Source organism: Eucalyptus grandis, chromosome 8 (assembly GCF_016545825.1).
Source record: "Eucalyptus grandis isolate ANBG69807.140 chromosome 8, ASM1654582v1, whole genome shotgun sequence".
NCBI lineage: Eukaryota > Viridiplantae > Streptophyta > Magnoliopsida > Myrtales > Myrtaceae > Eucalyptus > Eucalyptus grandis.
This window is the reverse complement of record NC_052619.1, coordinates 73600782-73623082: the sequence shown is the minus strand read 5'-3', so window position 1 is coordinate 73623082 and position 22301 is coordinate 73600782. Positions and strand designations below refer to the sequence as shown.

The 22301-nt window shown below is 37.9% G+C and overlaps 1 protein-coding gene across 1 annotated transcript; it reads left to right on the top strand.

Annotated features, from left to right (window-relative positions):
- The first annotated feature begins 9003 nt into the window (after positions 1-9003).
- On the top strand, positions 9004-21691 carry LOC104415988 (amino acid permease 4). Its single transcript, XM_039298963.1, is given in 11 exon segments — positions 9004-9291; positions 14273-14413; positions 15229-15372; positions 19002-19137; positions 19370-19603; positions 20031-20081; positions 20084-20123; positions 20256-20470; positions 20583-20722; positions 20822-21038; positions 21041-21691. Coding segments are annotated over 10 exon segments (1743 nt in total). The 5' UTR covers positions 9004-9291; positions 14273-14284; the 3' UTR covers positions 21478-21691.
- The last annotated feature ends 610 nt before the right edge of the window (positions 21692-22301 follow it).

Here is a 22301-nt window from a genome sequence, read left to right as displayed (position 1 = left end):
GTTAGATTTCCGATATGAGCGCCTCCCACATTTATGCTATTCATGTGGTAGGCTAGGACACTATGCCACGCATTGTGAGGAAATTCCCTTCACTCAAGCAAAATTTGAAGGAAAGGAAAAAATGGCCTTTGGACAATGGTTGCGTGCAGAAGTCAAACAACATAGTCCTTACTGGCTTACTTTTTATGGTGATCAAGACAAAGCTGCACAGACAGAGGATGTGATTCCCGAGACACCTCCCTCCTTGTTCGGTAAGGCCCGAACGCTCCCTCCGATAGACAATCCCACCAGGCCAATTAATAACGAAGAACATATAGTAGGGCCATCTTCTACAGGTGAAATGGCCCTTGTTTTATCTAAATAGCAGGATATGCAAGAAATTATTCGTTCTAATATACAACAAAGAGAGGGGGATAGGCATCTATCTGCAATACCTCAGTCAGATTGTATGGGAGAACAATCTCTGCAGGGTGTACAGCAATTGCCACAACCTAATTTAGGTTCTTTAAAGAAGGATCTAACTCCTACATTTGCAAAATTAAAAGGTGTTCAGGATCAGCACACTATTGTCCAATATCACAAAAAAAAAAAAAAAAAACGAAGCAATCAAGAGTACCTACTAGGGCGGGAAGTTCCAAGAAGTTAAGGCAATACAATCCATACGAATCTAGAGATCATATTGTCAAGGATTTCGATGAGACCCAATTAATGGACACTCCGATTCTCATTGCTACAGAGAACAACAAAGGGGCCAAGGTGGCTTGCTCTCAAAAGCCACCAACAGGAAAATGAAGCTCGTTAGTTGGAACTATCAGGGTCTGGGGTCTTCCCTGACAGTTCAATCTCTTAAGGCCCTAGCGGCCAAAGAAAGACATGACCTGGTGTTTTTAGTTGAAACCAAAAATAGACCGGAGGTGCTTACTAAACTTCAGCGGTGGCTTAAGTTCTCAAACTCCTTTTTGGTTAATCCTATTGGCTCCGCAGGAGGTTTGGCCATCTTCTGGCAGGCAAATATTTCTCTTAAAGTGATCTAGTCAAATCAGGACCTCATAGATCTGATGTGTATAGAACCAAAGAAGAAAATACCTATTCGTGTGACTTGTCTCCATGCACCAGCTGTGTTTCGGCTTCGCCAAAACCTCTGGCATGACCTCCGACGAATTGCGAACTCTAACAACTCTACTTGGATTTGTGCGGGTGATTTTAATAAAATTACCTATCATTGGGAAAAGGTAGGTAAGCGTTTCACAGATTTTCAACATATGAATTCTTTTTTAGAGGTTCTTCATGATTGCTCCTTATTAGACATGGAGAGTAAGGGCTGCACATTCACTTGGACAAATAACCGAGTGGGTGATGAAATTGTTAAAGAAAGATTGGATAGGATCCTTTGCAACCTTGATTGGAGACTCACCTTCCTGGAAGCCGAGGTATTTGCGTTACCAGCAGTAGGATCGGACCATAGCCCTTTACTTTTAATTACTGAAGCATTTCTGACGAGAAGATGGAGGCCATTTATCTTTGAAGCGTAGGATGATCATTGCCGAAGCATGGCAATTTGCAATCAATTCCAATTCTGACCTGCTACAGAAATTAAAGTTTGTTGGGGTTGCACTTGCCAGATGGAGTCGGGAAAAGTTTTCCAAAGTCAAAAACAGAATATCAGACTTGCAACTTCAGCTACAATAGATCACAAACCAAACTAATTTCAGCTTTGATAAAACAACAGCAACCCAAATCAAAACAGAACCTCAAAAACTTTGGCAGCAAGAGGAGCAATATTGGGCTATGAGATCAAGGATTAACTGGCTGAAATGTGGCGACAAAAACACAAGATTCTTCCATGCAACTACCATCCAGAGAAGGCAGAGGAACGTAATAAGAATGCTCATGGACAATAATCATGAATGGGTGCGAGATGAAGATACTTTGAAGGAAATGACGCAGCATTTCTACTCTGATCTCTACAAAACGGTGGGCTACCAAGATTATAACCCTATTCTAGGACAATGCTCGGTTGTAGTTACTGATGATATGAATTCCAGTCTCACTGCGAAGATCACTAAAGAGGAGGTACGCATTGCAGCATTTCAATTGGGGAGTACAAAAGCCTTGGGACTAGATGAATTGAATGGCTTGTTTTATCAATCTAACTGGGACACACTTCAAGATGAGATATTCCTTTCAATTCAGAAGTTTTTTCAATTCGGTGTGATGCCACCAGACCTTAACAAAACTACTATAATCCTGATACCAAAGATACCACTCCCAGAAAGTCCGAACCATTTTCGCCCTATTAGCCTATGCAATTTCACCTACAAAATCATCTCCAAAATCCTTGCAAATCGGATAAAGCCCTTATTGCTAGACCTAATCTCTATGGAACAAACCGCCTTTGTTGCTGGACGTCAAATCCAGGACAACATCATCATGGTTCAAGAGATTCTCCATTAGGTTCGGATTCGGAAACGACAAAGGAATTTTCCAGCGATATTAAAAATGGATATGCAGAAGGCATACGATAGAGTGGAATGTGATTTTCTAACGGCCTATTTACTCAAGCTAGGGTTCCATCCTATATGGGTTCAGTGGGTTTCACAATGTATCTCAATAGTATCTATCAGCATCAAATTCAATGGCAAGCAGCTACCATACTTCCACCCGACACAAGGTCTTCATCAAGGTGATCCTTTGTCCCCTTATCTATTTATCCTGCTAGTAAATCTCCTATCAAATCTCATCAAACAAGCAATCGGTATCGGGAATGTGCGGGGCATCAAACTAAACAGGTCGTGCCCTACTCTCTCCCACTTGTTTTTCGCTAATGATGCCATTTTCTTTTTAGATGGCACGATTAGAGAATGTCAGAACCTGGCTAACATATTGAACCAATACTACCTAGCCACGGGACAAGAAATAAATAGGAATAAGTTAGGTATCTTTTTCAGCAAGGATTGCCCTACATGTCTTAAAGAAAATCTAGCTAGAGAACTCCGAGTTCCTATACTTGATAAAACAGGAAAATACCTAGGTATTCCTTCTGACTGGGGGAGATTCAAAAGGGATATGTTTGCATGGTTGATGGCTAGAGTGAATAAAAAGCTAGAAGGTTTGAATGAGAATCTTATTTCCAAGAGTGGCAAGGAAATACTAATTAAGACGGTTGTGCAGGCTATACCTCAATATGCCATGTCCGTCTTTAGAATCCCTATATCCATAGTAAAGCTATAGAGCATAAAGTTGCTAGATTCTGGTGGCAGAGTGATTGTCGCAAGTCAGGGGTCCATTGGAAGCGCTGGGAGGTTCTAAAATGTACAAAGGCAATGGGAGGTTTGGGCTTTCGAGATCTAGCCGACTTCAATAAGGGTATGCTGGGGAAACAAGCATGGCGTTTACTATAACAACCTCATTCCCTTTGGAGCAAATTGTTTAAGGCTTTGTATTTCCCTTCCAAAGACTTTCTTAAGGCAGATAGAGGAGCCTGCCCTTCTTGGGGGTGGCAAAGTCTATTGTCAGGAAGAGAGGCAATCCTACCCAACATCTAATGGTCAGTTGGCGATGGAACTCAGATCAAGATATGCGAAGACCGATGGCTACCAAGAGGGCGATTAATTGGTCCGGCAGTGAGAGAGGAACCTATGTTTGTAGCTGATCTATTGGACAATAACTCAAACAATTGGAATGTGCCTATGCTCAATCAATTTTACTATGCCTCTCTAGTTCGTGAGATACATAGAATTCTAGTTAGTGCTAATTTTGCCTCAGATCGTCTAGTATGGACAGCCACAACACAAGGAATATACACAGTCAAAAATGGATATCTGTCAATCAGGAAAACGGCAATGAGCGCAACCAGTAAAACAAATTGTCAAGCCTCATCTTCCTATCAAGCTTTTTCACTCCTTTGGAAAAAGATATGGCAGATCAAGCTCGCACCAAAAGTAAGAATTTTTCTATGGACTATCTGTCACAATGCAATGCCAACTAAAGATAATATATTCCGTCGACATATCAGTACTGATCCGACTTGTATACTCATCAAAACCTACTCGAGACGATCAAACATCTCTTCCTCCTCTACCCATGGACTCATGGAATATGGACACACCATAATATTCAGATTCACATTGACCTAACAGATATACACCGCATGGAAGAATGGATATCATATCGTATTATTCAGAGGAAAAACTCACCTAATCTGGAAACTATTGCTGTAGTCTTCTGGCAGATTTGGAAAGCTCGAAACAGGTTCATTTTTAGTAGACAACGTCTAGATCTGACCCTTGTTGTTGAAACTGCTCTTGCTAAAGTCAGAACAGCTCAAAATCTTCTCCATCTCTCGAAGGGACCTCATTGCAACCCCTCTGATCAAAGTAATTTTTTGCAAGCCCCTGATCCAAGCACATTGAAGATCAATATTGACGGGGCTTATGATATAGACAATATCGAAGGATCTATGGCATTCATATGCTGGGATCACACGGGGAAAATGTGAGAAGGTTTTACCAGAATGGTACCTGCGTCTTCTGCCTTACAAACTGAAACTCAAGCTCTGATCGTGACCCTTCAACACCTATTGCAGCAAGGTAACAATGAAATGCATCTTCAGATTGATTCAGATTGTCTTCTCTTGGTTGATTCCATCAATAACAAACTTGATCTGCCATGGGAGATTCGCACTTTGATAGCAGAAGCCGCCGCTCTATTTTGTCGCTTCTTTCATCTCTATATTAGGTTTTGCAAAAGACAAGCAAATTTTGCAGCTAATCTGGGCTGCTAGGGCCCATAGCAAGGGCTATCTTTTACCTAACTGGGCTGACTTCCCCCCCTCCCCTTTCGGATCTTCTTGTATCAGATGCCGTAGCTGCTGGCTGTAATACAGATTCCATCTAATATTATATCTTTCTGTCCCATGTTATAATATGAACAAAGAAGGTCCCATGTTATTATAATATATAAATTGATAATTAAACGAAATCTTATTATTCGAAAGCGTTAGTATGTCCTTTCCAGGAAGAGGAAAAAGAAAAGGGATGCGTGGATATCAATATCTAAAGAAAAAGCGACTTTTTTTACCTCTCGGGAGATACTTTAATAATAGTTAGATAAGGAATATGAGTGCAAGATAAGGACTCAAGCCCACATGTGAATTGAGAATTCCTACAAATGATTAACATGTGAATGGGGAAACATTACATCGATGGGTTGGCTTAGATTGAACATGCCATAACCCCATTAGATTGATTGGCTTGTCCAATACCTCTTCGACATCCTCGACTCACTTTTAAGCAAATGTTTCTCCGTGGCCTCAGTCAAACCAGCTCTTTCATGTATATGTTTTCCCCTAAAAACCAAAATTGATTGGTGCCCCACTCCATTTAACAAATTCATTTGCTTCAATTCTATCTAGGTACTCAAAAATAGCTTCATGACCTTACTTGCATTCCATTACTGATAAATGCATATTACGGAAGATCACATGACAAAACTTTTCTCAGACTTCAGGCGTATTGCTGAGTTATAGATTGCATGCATTAACAAGTGATTTACGAGCATGATTTATTGGGATTTTGGTCCCAAGGGATCGTTGTCTAGCATTAGTAGCTCCACTTGTACATTTAACAAATGTTGTTGGAGCACTAGTTAATTTAACTCAATACAGAAATAAAATTCTTCAAGAGGCTTCAAAAATAAATTACTTACTCCAAATGAGAAATGTATATTTTTCAAGTATTTTTTAATAAAGGCTTACTAAGTGCCCGCCCTAGGGAAAAATTTTAGCAATTTGCATATGATTTTATTGAAAGTTCTCAAAACCATCGATGCATAGATAAGGTTTGCAACCTAAAGAGCTAGTTACATGAGAATTCTCACATAATATTGAGAATTTTGTTTCATACATATTCAATGAGTGACGTAAATAGGTTACATTTTCCTCTATTGAAACTCCACCATATCTTTCGTTTTGGACACTCAAGTTTTGTAGCTTAAAAAACCAAATTGGACCCAAAAATCAACTTTCAATTGAGATTTGAGACATACGTCAGGATCTTAGTATTGAATCGATTATAGTTATCTGATATGATAGCTTTTGGTTAATAATGTGTAAATATAAATATGTCTAGGACGCTTGGTAGAGGATGATCAAAGGATTTTAAGGGGTTTAGGCAATGTGATAAGGAAAGATGATTCCACTATTTTAAGGAAATAGTTTTATGATTGTTGGAGAAGTAATGGTGAAGGAACTAAGGGATATGAAGCTTATGGTGATGCTTCCCACTCAATGGGTGGAGGGCTAAACCCTACACACAGGAAGCTTATGGAGGTCTCAACATGACACCCAACTATCGCATTAAAACCCATTTTTCTAGGACTCCATCGGCCAACTACAAAAGTCGGTGCCTTTCAGAAATCTTTTCTTTTGCTTTAGTGATATTCATCGCCGTACTCAATTACAGTGGACACATCCTGACTTTTGTACAAATATCTACTCCATAAATATCTAGTCCATTCTATATTTTTTGAGAAATTGCATCAGGCATAACTGTCTATAACTTGAGCCTAGCATCATTCCAACATCTTCCATGAGCCGTAACTCCGCACAATACAAATACTACCATATAGTCACTTTTTTGCCAAACCCATCTCTCTCCCTCTCTCGTAGTAAGTTTGAGCCTTTGGCTTCCAAGTGGGTGCACAAAACACAAAGCAACCTCAGAGTCAAAGAGACCCACTTTCCACTGGTTTTGAACCGGTTAGTGCTAATAAAACTTGCAATTAGGACTAGCTACCATCCAGATTGAAACTTCACGGATCCTGATGGATGAATAAATTTTGGAGGTCCTTTCATTTGGCAAAACAGAATTTAGTTTCCACACACAAACTTGCTAACAATTGCTATTTCCTTCTATCTCTTCTTCTTTAGGACATTAAAAATGGATGAGAACTCTGCCACCAAGAACAACCAAAACCGCCGCCGCCGCCAAATCGGTGACATCTCCATTTTGAATGCCTCCCCAAAGCGTCTTCAGATGCTTCAGCTCATACTCCTCCGACAGCCACCTCAAACGAACTAGTAATCAGCCTTATCTTCTTATATTCCTAATTCATTTGTGCTTGTGAGAAATATACTTTTTTTGCACTCAAAGTAACAATTTAAACATAATTCCTTCATATATTATTACTAAAAAACTGAGGAGACAATAAAAATATTTCAAATGTAAAGAGTCGATTAGATTTTATCGGTTGATCAATTTAGGACATTGTGGATGCTGAGATAATGATGATGATGATGATGATGATGATAGCGGCAATAGGATCGGGAGTGCTTTTGCTTTCATCGGACATTGCTCTGCTGGGCTGGATTGCAAGCCCTATTGTGATGTTCTTTTTCTCCTCCGTGTGCTACTACACCACTCGCCTGCTCTTTAATTGTTACTGAGCCGACAACCTCAACTCCAGCAAATGTAACACCATCCTTGGTATGGAATTCCATCACATATTATCACTTATCGTTACTTGAAATCTGCACTTCGATTAAATTTCCCACATGAACAAAAGATCCAATGGATGAAAAATAAAAGAGTGAGATTTTTTGGGGGATAGAAATTTCCAGACATCCACCATAGAGATCGGATCATGATCATATTAATCTAACTTTCAGTTTGTCCTAGTGCTTTGCTTCAACTAGCGTTCCCTGCTCAAACCTGGGAATTTGGATATGCTGCATGATCTTGACAACTCCGAGACATGAAAAGAATCGGATGTAAGATTGGCCTAGCGGTGATATTGGTCACATTAAAATCTTGTTCCGATTATTGAAAAATGGTTAGCAACAGTCAGTCAAAGCATAGAATGTCGGTGTGAACGAGAAGGGGAAAAATTAGCAAACAGAAAAATTGCCTATCATTATAACAGCAGTTTCTCATAACCATGGCATTTTGAAGAAATATCATCCGGTAAACCCTTTTTATAGCCGCACCAACAGCAGAACAAAGCGTACAAGATATCTTAGAAACCTCGAATTTATTCCTTTTCCCTGATGTCACTCCTGTTGTTGGATAAAAGGAATCTCGTTTTACATCTTCATATTGCCATCTAAAATGGCTCTAGTTTAGTTGGAGATGTGGATCTTGCTATACTCACAAGATTATGCTTTTAAAGCGAGGTTTCACTTTGACTTTTTACTGAGTAAAAATTTATAGGCATTCATTCATTATACATTTGTTTAGCAGAAAATAAGTGATATGAAAAACATTTTCCAAAAATTAATGATTTTTATTTTTAAATAATTATTTAATAAAGAATATTTTTCATTAATTATAATATATGTTCAAACATATCTATAAACGATTTATAAAAGACACAAGAGATCAATTTTTGAAAAAGATTTTTGAAACTGTTGATCTTTTACAAAACAAACGTACCCTTATTCGGATTTTTTTTTTTACAAAATTGATTGATTGAAGATATTTATTCGTAGTTTATTTTTGTTGGGGGCAATTTACGTCAATTTGTTAGAGGCAAGATAATTTTTTGCATTTATAAAATATTTACCAACGTATAGGCAATTTAATGATGCCGAAGCTAAATTTACATACACAGAATAAAATTTAAAAGCATCAGTTTGTTTTTGTGATATATAATAGCTTATATTGCTACGATGAGACTTCATTAGCTATGAATAAGTATAATTAAGAAGAATGTCAAGGATTAGGGCACGCTCGATTCCTTAATTGTAAGGAAAATTACTTACTACTACTACTGTACTCCATTTCGCATTAGGTAAGTTACTGTAGCCGTTGTTACGATTACATCAGATAAATTTAAACAAGTCCACCCCGCTGATTACCTGAAGAGGTTAGCCGTCGCCAATTTACCGTTTCAACCTCGCGCGCCCAACCCACTTTCCTATTCTACAAGGGGCAAATTCGGAACGACGGGCGAATGGACGCTTCATATCCGTTACGGCCCCTCCTCTGTCCCTCGCACAGTGGTCGCATCATCTCTTTCCCACCTTCTTCTTCTTCGCATGTTGCCCCTCCGCTTGCTTCCTTTTCCTCTCTCGACGGAGCCACGTTCCGGCTCAACGGGAGATGGCGGAGCCGCATCTGCTTCGGCCGTGCGGCCAATCGTCGAAGACGGGACGCCCCCGTGTGGGGGCCACAGAGAAAGAGGAATGGGGCTATGATCGGGGCTCGGCGCGCTCTGTGGCTGCAAAGGCGGGGCTGAGCAACGACGTTCGGGCGGGCGGCAGATTCGAGGGCGTGCTGGAGTTGAGGCGGATGTGTGAGTTTCTCGAATTTTTTCTCTCTGGCTTTGGTTGGATGGGTGTTGTTGCGTGATGATTATGCTGCTTTCGTTTGGGGCGTAAATCTTGTCGGCAGAGATGGGGTTTCGATTCCTTACTGTGCCAAAACCTTTTATTTCTCAGATCTTCTTTGGGAGTGGGAATTTTCTTCTAAAGAACATGACTTATGATAGAATATCTCTTTGAGCAGTAATTTTTCAACAAATCTGTGCTCTTTCTTTTAAAAAAAGTTCGGATTCTTGTTTTGTACATAGACTATGAATCTAGTGCTTAGAAAGTTCTTTGTTACAGAGTAACTTGATTCGTTTGCCAGAGTTTTTTGGTTTTTCGACCTGTTTGGTGACCTGTTGTAACGTTACCATATCAACGAAATATACGAAGAGAGTGACGTGCCTCGACAAATCATACTGTTTGGTGTACTTCAATTTAGGCAAAGCACCTTTTCATATGATGATTCACTATTGCTTATCCTCATATCAAGCCTTGTAATCATTTTGCTACAGATCTTGCACCCGTGCTTTATGCTCTTAAAAATATATTTCTCTTTTTGAAAACAAAAGACATTTCATAAAAATCAATCTCTGTTTGAAAAAAAGGTGTGATACTTTTGTTTTGTCATTTCTCTATATTAACTTCTGTTAAAAAGTAAGTGAATTTAAAAATTCCTCTTCAAAGTCGTTTCCAAATGTTTCGAATTATGACAATTTTCTTTCTTACTCTCTTTTCAATCAACTTTGGGAGTTTAAAGTTGCTTTTAAAGAATGTCATGCCAAGTATTTTAGATTCTTTCACAATTTTTTCCCCAATGTATTTCCTCATAGCTTTATGAGCGTCAAGTTTTCAAATATCTATTTTTTGCCAAATAAGTTTAAACTTCTGTTTTCTCCTCATGGATATATTTCTCTTTCTTGAAAACTTTTTGAAAGACATTTCATGAAGATCTATTTTTGTTTGAAAGAGGTGTGATACTTTTTTTTTTTTTTTTTTTTGTGATTTCTAAATATTAACTTCTTGATTTTAAGTTTTTGTTAAAGAGTGACTGGGTTTAAAAGTTTATTCTCAAAGTCGTTTCCAAATGTTGCGAATTTTCACAATTTTCTTCCTTACTCTGTTTTGTACAAGACACACCTATTCAAACAACTTTGGCACTTTAAATTTGCTTTTAAAGAAGGTCGTGCAAATTATTCTGGAGTCTTTCACAAGATTTTCTAATCTATTTCCTCCTAACTTTCTGAGCAGTAAGTTTTCAAATATCTCTTTTTTTGCCAAAGAAGTTTAATTTTGTTTTCTCCTTTGAATATATCTGTCTTTTTTATAGTTCTTTATTATGACATATTGGAAAAATGTTCTCTGTTTAAAAGAGCTGTGATACTTTTGTTTTGTCCTTTCTGAATTTTAACTTCTTGAGCTTAAGTTTTCTGTTAACGAGTATAACTAGATTTAAAGTTTCTTTTCAAATTTGTTTCCAAATGTTGCAAATTATGACAATTTTCACCCTTATTCTGTTTTGTACAAGACCTACCTTTTTCAAACCACTTTGGAAGTTTAAATTTGCTTTGAAAGAACGTAATGCAAATTAATTTGGATTCTTTCACAAGTTTTTCCAATCTCTCTCCTCATAGCCTTATGAGCAGCAAGTTTTCAAATATCTATTTTTTGTTGAAAAAGTTTGAACTTTTGTTTTCTCATTTGATTATATTTCTCCTTTTGAAAACCTTTTTAAAAACATTTCATAAAAATCAATCTTTGTTTGAATTGGCAGGGATCGCGGCCCTCGCCCGGTTCGGCCAAGGGTTGCCAACCCTCGTCGGCAAGGGCTCGGCGACCCGCCAACCCTCCCCCTCTGTCGCTGGCCCTTCTCGGCGGCGGCGGGGCAGCGGCAACGACAAGGGCTTAGCCCTCAGCCACCTCCCTCTTTTTTTTTTTAAATTTTTTTTAATTTTTTAATTATATTTTTAAAGATTTTAAATAAATTTATTTTTAAATTAAATTAAATTAATTATTATATTAATTATTTACCATGTTACCATCAAAACAACGTCTTTTTGACGCTATTTAGCCACATCAACATGCAAAACGATGCCGTCCTTTTGCACTTACTTCATCAGAAATTGCACATGTCAGCACTTAAGTGATCAATTTTTCTCCGATTTTGGCACTGTCACTTTCGTAACTTTTGGCATTAATTGTTCTTTTGTGCCAACTTTTGGCACTCCAGGGGTCCGGGTGTCGGAGGTTAACTCACCGATTTCCGGCAATAGTGAGCTTGCGGTGACAGCGGCGCCACGGTGTCGAGAAGGGAGGAAGAGAGAGGGTAGAAAAGACGAAAAAGAAAAGGGGAAGGGGGGGAGGAGGAGATGAGAGGGAAAGGGGAGAGAGAGAGAGAGACCGACAGACAGACAGAAAGGGGAAGGGGGATGGATGGCAGAAAAGGGGGAGAAATCACGTGGGGGTGGGGTGGGAAGAGAGAGGGAAGAAAAGAAAAGAAAAAGAAAGGGGGAGAGGAGGTGACGTGAGAGAGGGGTTGGGGGAGAGGAGGAGAGAGAGGAAGAGGACAATGCGTCTCGACTTAGAGACGCAGTTTTTAGCATCGAGTCTTTAACTAATACGACAATATCATAAGTCGCACATTATATCTTCCTCAACAAACGGTCAAAGTTTCAAAAAATAAAAGGAAAAATAATGATAATAGGAAATAAGGTTGGTCCGCAAATACTTTAAAAGTTTGCACCTGCTTTGAAAATGCCATCAAAAGCAACAACAAACGCGGACGAAGACCAGCGTTGACTCTTGTTAACATTGGGGAAGTTTCTTGCACGCGGCAATTAGTATGAAAACGAGAAGAATTCCACACTAGTGGTTTACTCTTTTCTCCTCTATATATCAGCTTGAAGGTTCCTAGCATGGAGAGTTGCTGCCGTTGCTTTTCGGAACCCATCTTTGTTTTCTTCCTTTTATGATAGATCCCACTCCGTGCATCATTCTTTTTCTTCCTCTTTGATTGCCTTTGATTGAGGGAAAGGTTGCAAGTTGTTAAGGTAAGTGTTTTATCTAACTAGTGCTCACTCTTGTTAATTTGTTCTTATCAATGATCATGATGATAAATATGGGGTTTTATGGCCTTTATTATATTGTTTCTTTCCATTGCTCAAGAATTTTGAGCAAAGTTCTGTTTTGCTGTGTATGCATATGCAGTATAACCACTCTATATGATGACCTCAAATGCACTTGCCATTTTCTTTCTACTCCCATCAAGTGATTAAAACCCTGTCGCTTTGGCTTTTACATGTTGTTTTGGACCCTGCTTATGGCTACATGTGAACGTTTATATGGTCAACTAAGCTGTAATTATCTTGCTAAGTGAAGCAAGAAAGGAGGGAGCTTTATAACTCTGTATCTATGTCTCATGCGTGGTCCTTTGGTCTTCAATATATGCTCTAACACTACAGGATTAGGAGGGATTATGAAGGGAGGGAAATGGTTCTAAGAGAGACTAGAAGGAAGTGGTCTAGTAAATTCTATGTTCATTTTAAATATTGGAGGTATTTGTGTATAAATTGATAAATTTATTATTCACTCTCACTAGTTCTTTTATATTACATATATCTAGAAATCCTATTTATATCATAATACGTTCTTTCCCTTTCTTTTCCCTCCTAGCATGTAAACAAAATTATAACTCAATCATTTCAAATCCTTTCTTTCCTTTCTACTCATAATTAATTAAATCTCTTCTTCAATAAGAATTTCGTCTCTCCCTTGGTGTAGTATTCCCTATCCATGGTGATAATTCTCCCTTGATACCCTCCTCATGGAGCCTCTTCCAAAATCAATCCCACTTACCATTCTGTTTCATCTTGGCACGCCATATCCGTATATCATTCATGGTCCAAAATCCTCCCTTCTCCTCCAATCAAGAAATTCATTTATCCTCACTCGCACCATACATCCTCCCTTTGGTCTTTAAAATTTGCTCCAACATTTCGTCTGTTGCGAGGGATTAGGAGGGAAGAAACATAGCTTGAAAAAAATACAATCGTGTTTGGATGGGGAGAAACAAACGGATGGAAAGGATCAGGAGGCATTAGGAAAGACTAGAAAGAATTGATCTGGTCAATTTTATTTGCATTATAATTCTTGGAGTAAGTCGTAAAGATTTTCATATAAATAAATAAATTTACTCTTCTTTCTCACTTATTCTCTTATTCTGCTTCATTTAGTAGTGTAGATAAAAGGATATTCATTTCATCATGCATTCTTTCCCTCGCTAGCATTTAAACAACATGATAACTCAATCACTTCAAATCATCTCTTCTTTTTCCACACAATTAGTTAAATATATTCTTTTTCCTCACATAGTACTTCATGAAACCTAATCAGCCCTTCCTTCATGCGTGGATTTGTTTCTTTTTCTTTAGAAGCCATCATAATATGATGAAAATGACTTAACAAATAAGCTCTAGTAAATTTAACGCCCATGCAAAGCGTTTGGTAACTTTTTGCAAAATGCACAAACAATTACGCCTTGAACTTTGGCTTCACACTATTTTAATATCTTCTGAGAATCCTAACTCCGCATATTATAAATACACACTTCAATCCCTCCTCTCCCCACACCACCGCGTTCTTCTCTCTCTCTCTCTCTCTCTCTCTCTCTCTCTCCCTCCCTCTCTCACAGTGCCTTTCGAAACCAACTGTCTCTCAGTGTCTTTTGAGTCCTTTCGTTTTTCGGTGGGTGCACAAGACACTAAGCAACCTCACGTGAGTACACACTTTCCACTGATTTTGATTCGGCGTGTTGTTTTACTTTTAAGTAGAACTAGACAACATCCAGTTGAAAGAACATAGTCGCTGATGGATGAACAAGTTTGAAGGTCCTTTCATTTAGTAAGAAAGAATTTGGTCTCCACAGAGACGACTTACTTTAATATTTTCTTCTTCTTTTTATGTTTTCTTTAGGGGACTTCAAACATGGTTGACAACACTGCCACCAAGACAAACCAAAACCACCACCACCAAGTTGGTGACACCTCCAATGAAATGCTTCCACAGAGTGACACCGAATCTCAGAGTAAACACACAGCCACTAATTTTGATTCGGTGAGTGTTAATTAAACTTTTAAGTAGAACTAGACAAAGCCCAGTTGAAACGACAAGGTATCTGATGGATGAACAATTTTGAAGGTCCTTTCATTTGACAAGACACAATTTAGTTTCCACACTCACAACTTACAAACAAATACTATTTCCTCCTCCTTTTTTGTTTTCTTCGGGAGACATTAAAGATGGTTGATAAAGCTGCCACCGAGAACAACCAAACCTATCACCACCAAGTTGGTGACATCTCTAGTGAAATTCTTCCACAGAGTGACTCCGGATCTCAGAGTAACGCACTTTCCACTAATTTTGATTCGGTGAGTGTCAATTAAACTTTCAAGTAAAACTAGACAAATCCCGACATGGTCTCTTATGGATGAACAAGTTTGAAGGTCCTTTCATTTGGCTGGACACAATTTAGTTTCCACACGCGCCACTTATTAACAATTGTTATTTCCTTCTTCTTCTTCTTTTTATTATTTTCTTTAGGGGACATTAAAGATGGGTGACAACGCTGCCACCGAGAACAACCAAAACCAGAACAACCAAAACCACCACCACCTAGTTGGTGACATCTCCAGTGACATGCTTCCTCAAAGTGACTCCGGATCTCAGAGTAAACACACACTTTCCACTGATTTTGATTCGGTGAGTGTTAATTAAACTTTCAATTATAACTAGTCCAAACCCAGTTGAAACGACACGGTCTCTGATGGATGAATAAATTTGAAGGTCCTTTCATTTGGCAAGACAGGCTTTAGTTCCCCACACAAGACTTACTAACAATTGCTATTTCCTTCTTTTTTCGTTTTCTTTAGGGGACATTAAGGATGGTTGACAATGCTGCCATCGAGAACAACAAAAACCACCACCACCAAGCTGGTGACATCTCCAATGAAATACTTCCTCAGAGTGACTCTGGATCTCAGAGTAAACACACACTTTCCATTGCTTCGGATTCGGTGAGTATTTATCAAAATTTCAAGTAGATTTAGACAAAATCCAATTGACAAGACATGGTCTCTGATGGATGAACAAGTCTGAAGGACTTTTCATTTGGCAAGACAGAACTGACTTACTAAAAATTGCTATTTCCTTCTTTTCTTTGGGGGGACATTAAAGATAGAATTTAGTTTCCTCATGTTGGTAATTTCCAGCCTAAAATTGGCTAGATGAGTTCAATTGTTACCAATGTGATAGGATATATAACTAAATTGGTCAAATTGAAAGGTTTAGAACTGATATGATATCAATGCAATTAATTTAGGACTTTTTTGGTACTTTTTTTGGTCTTTAACTAATATGACAGTTCCTCAAGTTACACATTTCATCTTTCTCAAGTTGTGATTAAAGTTTAAAAAATAATAAGTAAATGAAAAACAAATAGTAATAACAATAGGAAAGAGGAAACGAAGCAATGGTCGGCAAGTAGTTTATAGTTTGCAATGGCTTTGAAGTTCGAACATCCAATCAAGTGCAATAACAAATACGGACGAGAAACGAGCATTGGTACCTCTCAACAACGGAAAAGATCCTTACACGGGAGAGTGAATGTGAAAACGGAGAAGATCCTTACGCTAGCTACTTACTCTTTTCTCCTATATATAATTAGTGCCCGCTCTTATTCTTGATAGTGATGATAAATTTGGTGTCTCATGGCCTTGCGGTTGTTTCCTTCCATTTTTCAGGATTCTTGAGCAACGTTCTGTTTTGCCATGTATATGTTTTGCAGTATAACCACTCTATATGATAACCTCAAATGCACTTGGCATTTCCTCTGCACTCCCATCCAGTGATCAAAACCAATTCACCTTTTAAGAGCCTGTTCATCAGACTTGATCCGCTCATCCAATTGGCATATTCATGAAGAAATTCTACTTCAATCAATATGACTTTCCCTTTTATTGATCGTTTAGGACCACACTTAAGGCTACAGTAGTACAGCTGACGTTTATATACTTGAATAAGCTCTAAATATCTTATTAAGTGAAGCAAGAAAGGATGGAACAGGTGAAACTATTTTATGACTTCATATTTGTGTCCCAAGTGTGGTCCTTTGGTCTTTAGAATATGCTCCAACATTATGTTTGTTAGGAGGGATTAGGAGGGAAGAAATATAGTTCCAAAAAATACAATCATGTTTGGATGGAGAGAAACAGACGGATGAAAAACCTACAAGGGTTTAGTCCATAGTTAATGTTCTTACACGAGATTCTCATTAGGTAGTAATTAGGCCATATATGGTACTTGGTTGGGCCATTTATTTTGTCAAGAGCACAACTATAGTTACTAAAAATGTCACTAAAGAGTTCTCCTTAAATGGTGTTCACAATTTCCACAACCTTAGACAAAGGCAACGATTAAAGACTCGATGAAGAGGAAGATGATATATAGTTCTCGCTAAATTTAACAATAAAATTTGATGGAAACTAACAAAGGGTAAATGTATTATGTGTATATTGGTTTGAGATTTTTGGTGACCCATAAATTATTTTGGAGTAAATTTATCAAATGTATACCAGTTTGTGGGACATTTGTTACAAGTGCACCAATTTATGATTTTTTGTGGTGTTAGCCCATTAATTGATCCACGTCAAGTACATGTGGCATCCAAGTCAGCAATTCAATGACAATATTTAATGAAATCTAAGAGAGAGTAAATATATCACGTGTACACTGGTTTAGAGCTTTTAGCAGTAGAAAAATTAGTTTTGGATAAGTTTGTGCTAGTGTACTAGTTTGGATTTTCATTTGTATTAACTCTATATAATTAGTGCTCACTCTCGTTAATTTGTTCTTATTAATGATAGTGATGATCAATTTGTTGTTTCACGGCCTTACAATCGTTTCTTTCCATTGTTCAAGATTCTTGAGCTATGTTCTGTTTTGCTGTGTATATGTATGCAGTATAACCACCCTATACGATAACCTCAAATGCCCTTGGCATTTCCATTCTACTCCCATCTAGTGATCAAAACCATTTCGCATTTTCTGTGTTGTTTTGGATCACACTCAAGACTACATGTGAACGTTTATATGCTCAAATAAGCTTCAAATATTTAAGGGAAGCGAAGGAGGAAACCGGTGAAACTGTTATGCGACCTTGCACCTATGTCCCATGCGTGGTCCTTAGGTCTTTAATATATGCTCTAACACTCTTAAGATCAGGAGGGATTATGAGGGAAGGGAAATAGTTCTCAAATTACAATCGTGTTTGGATGGAGGGAAACAAACGGATGAAAAGAATTAAGAGGGATTACGAGAGCAAAAAGAAATGATCTGGTTAATTTCATAAACAAATTACATTTAGGACGGATTTGTGTATTAATAAAATAATTTTTTTCCTGCTCACTTGTTCTTTCATTTTACATATAATGGGAAATCTATGAAGGATATTTACGTCATTATGCATTGTTTTTCCTTTCTTTTTCCTCGCTAATATCTAAATATAATCATAATCCAATCACTTACATCCTTTCTTTTCTTTTTACTCATAATCATTCAAACTTTTCGTTCCCAATTACTCCATCCAAGCTGATAATATGCAATCAGCTCTTCCTTTATCCGTGGATTTCTTTCTTTTACTTTAGAAGCCATAATAATATAATGAAAATGACTTAGTGAATGAGCTCTAGTAAATTTAGAACACATGCCAAATTTCACATGGTGAGTGCTTTTTTTTTTTTTTTTGAGAGAGAGAGAGAGAGAGAGAGAGAGAGTGGGATTGAAGAGGTTGACATATGATTGAAGAGTATGCCCCAATGACATACTCGTCGGGTCCTCCTTCACGTGAGTTCTTTGCTTATTCCTTTTCTTTCTTTATAATTTACTTTCAAAGCTTTTTTTAATGATGTAATGCAGCCAATGGTTCTCCTCTTAAAGGAATGAGAAGAATAATAATTTCTACTAAATTTTATTTGCAAATATCATTCAACGAGCGGGCCACCTTGTGGATGGATATCCTTTGCTCCTATAGTGTAAAATTTCATACAATCACTTAAAATAGCCATTTAGCATTTTTTTTCCCATTGTCAGCGAAAGAAGAACAATAAGAAAGCATGCTCTTTGACAGACGAATTTAACCATCAATGCAAAAGAAATCATTATGCATTCGATTAATATGAGTTCGATACACGGAATTTTTATATCACTTGCATTTCATAAATTTCCTGTTTACGTTAAAATCACATGATTGAAGTGATGCTGAACATTACTTTAATATCTTCCACGAAGCCTAAGTCCGCACACTTCAATCCTTCTTCTCCCTCCATTTTAAGTACTACTATTTCTCTCCCAACTACACTTCCATACATTCACATGTTTGGCGCAACCATCTCTTGGTTTTCAGGTGGGTGCACAAAACACAAAGCAATCTCAGAGTCAAAGAAACACCGACTTTCCACTGATTTTGATTCTATTAGTTTTAATTAAACTTGCCGGTATAACTGGACAAACCCAGATTGAAACAACATGGCTTCTGATGGATGAATAATTTTGAAGTTCTTTTCACTCGGCAAGACATAATTTAATATCCAAACACACAACTTACTGACAATTGCTGTTAAACTTCTTTTTTCGGGGGACATTAAAGATGGGTGAGAGTGCTGCTACCAATAACGACCATAACCACCAGCACCGCCGCCACCAAATTGGTGACATGTCCATTGAAATGCTTCCTCCGTGTGTCTCCAGACGCTCTGACGACGAAGGCAGCCGCAAAAGAACTGGTAATCAACCTTATCTTCTTATACTAGATTGTCTAGTTCTTTGATACTTGTTTACTTCAAGTTTGATACATCAGCCTTCCAAAATATACATTTTTCTGTACTATGAGTAAGAGTTTGATATGTTTTAAGTCAAGCGTAATTCCTTCATTAATTATTGGATAACTAACTTAAGAGACAATGGAAGTTTTCCAATTGTAAAGAGTTAATCAGACTTTATCGGTTGACCGATCAGGGAACGTATGGACGGCCAGTGCAAATATAATAGTAGTGATGGTAGGAACAGGAGTGCTTTCGCTGGCATGGGACATTGCTCAGCTGGGTTGGATTGCGGGCCCTGCTGTGATCCTATTCTTCTCCCTTGTGGGCTACTACACCTCTCGCTTCCTCTCTGATTGTTACCGCACCGGTGACCCTGACACCGGTGATCGTAACTCCACTTATATGGACTCTGTTCACTCGATTCTTGGTAAGGTATTCTATCATCATGTTGTTGCTTCTAATTATTTGACGGCCGTACTTTGATTAAATTTCCCATTACCACGTATTTCCAAATGTACAGCAAAATGAGTCACGAAACTTTTAATTAGGTGATAATTGTGAGTCTACATTCTTAGGCTCCGTTTGTTGCATGACAAAAATAAATGATTTGGACTACATTTTCCTAAAAATAATTATCTATATTGCTTAGAAAAATAAATAAACGAAAACTATTTTCATCATCCACGAATATATTTAGACACAAATTGTTGCTGATAATGAAAACATTTTCTATTAACTAACTAAATCAATTGATACATGCGATTATTTTTTAGGAAAATGTTTTCTAAGATTATTCATTTTCCTAAAAACAAACAAAACCTTAGAATATTAACATCTTCAAGGTTTATTCTCAGGTGGAGCCAAAGTAAAAGCATGTGGTTTTCTTCAATATATAACCCTATTCGAAACGCCATTAGCTGTATCGTCGAAGCATCTCTCTGCATGATGTGAGTGCAATTCTACTTGCCCAAACTCTTAACAAATTTTATTTAGCAGATCACAATGAACTTCTTGTTCTACGGTTTCTGATATAACCTGGTTAATTCAATCTTATACATGTTCCCTCTTTCCAAAAAAAGGGCAATAAAATATATGAATTGCTCCCACGAGAGTAACTGGGAGAACCGGTGCTACATTTTAAGCAATCCATATATGATCATCATCGCCGTCACAGAGATTCTGCTGTCCCAGATTCCAGATTTCGATCAAATATGGTGGATTTCTGTTGTGGCTGCTGTCATGTTCGTCACTTACTTTTTAATTGGTCTTGGCCTAGGAATTGCCCAAGTTGTAGGTACAGATTTATTCTTTTCTCAAGACAGATGGCCATCAAATTCAAGAGATTATATTGCCAATACCATAAATAAGAAGTTGTTTCCAGCAATTTTTTTTTTCTTGATGAGCAGATACTGGAAGTTTCAAGGGTAGTTTTAAAGTAATAAGCGTTGGAGATGGGACTGAAACCCAAAAGGTATGGAGGATCCTCCGAGCTGTTAGAGGTATCGCAAATGCGTACTCATTTTCTCAGATCCTCATTGAAACTCAGGTACTAAAATATGATTCCATCAGTTCAAAAACTAAGGAAATGGTTAAGAGTGGATAGAACAGACAGGAACTACCTTGTTTTTCCTTTTATCTTTGTCAGGACACCATCGGATCTCCGCCATCAGAAGCAAAGACCATGAAGAAGGCCATTTCTCGGAGCACCGCAGTGATGACGACTATCTACATGCTATGTGGCTGCATTGGGTATGCTGCTTTCGGAGAGGCCACTCCAATAAATTTTCTGATGGAATTGGCTTTTTACAAGCCATTCTGGCTTCTCGATATTTCCAACGCTGCTATGGTGATCAATCTCGTTGGAGCTACCAAGTAAACAGCCAGCCGATATTTGCCTTCGTCGAAAAATGGGCCGATCAGAGATGGCGTGGTAGTGAGCTCATCGCTAAAGAGATAAAGATCCCGGTACCGGGCTTGGGCCAATACAACATGAATCTCTTTAGGCTTGTTTGGAGGACGGTTTTCGTGATCCTGACCACTGTGATATCGATGCTAGTGCCGTTCGTCTTCAACGAAGTCGTGGATATCATCAGCTTGGGATTTTGGCCTTTAATGGTCTATTTTCCCGTCGAGATGTATATTAGACAGAAACAAATTCGCAGATGGAGCACTAAATGGGTATACCTGCAAATGCTGAGCATGACCTGTCTTGTGATATCGATCATGGCAACTATGGGTTCGATCCCCCAACTTAAGGACGACCTTAAGGCTAATCGGCCATTCGGGATGAGCTACTACTAAAAGTGCATGGACCTTTGGTTGATCGACCATTTCGGAAGAAAAAATTACTATCATGGAAGTTTCAAGTTTCATTGTTTCGTATGGAATTACGAACTCTGTATCTTCTATCCACTGCATAGGAATATTTGCTTTTTATGCAAGTGATGGTCGCACATTGTCCTTTTGTTTTAAAAGAAAAAAAATCTGAAAATTTGGGTTTAAGTCACCACGTTCATGTACATTGGGTTAGGCTCCATTCATGTGGTAATAGGTGTGCCGGCCTCCTAAGATTAACATGAGTGAGGGAATTGTGATATGAATAACGAAGGTCTCATATTATTATCATGTAATCATAGGTAATTAATCGAAATCTCATAATTTGAAAGAGTTTTATATTTTTTTGGGAAGATGAAAAAGAGGAGATGTATGGATAACAATATTCAAAGAAAAAAAGTGATTTTTTTCCCTGTTGGGCAGTACTTAAAAATCGAAAGATGAAAACTCCAAATGAAGTATTGATGATAAAGGGCATAAACCCACGCATGAATAGGGAAACATCACAAATAACTTAGACTGATTGGCTCGTTAATATTGAATTGATAGTAGTTATTTCGTCAGTTTTGGATCTCGCAACGAAATGTCTTTCATCTTGTGTTATATTTTAGTTTTTATTAAAAGAGATTCAGGTTTTGTGTTAGCTTTGGACAAAGATGGTCAAATGCGAACGAGACTATACATCTTATAATCTCGAATTCCAAGAAGTCGCTATCTTAATATGAGCTTAATATCAACAATAGTCAATGTTGAAAGCTAACCAATAGTATCATCTAAACTTACTTTAACAT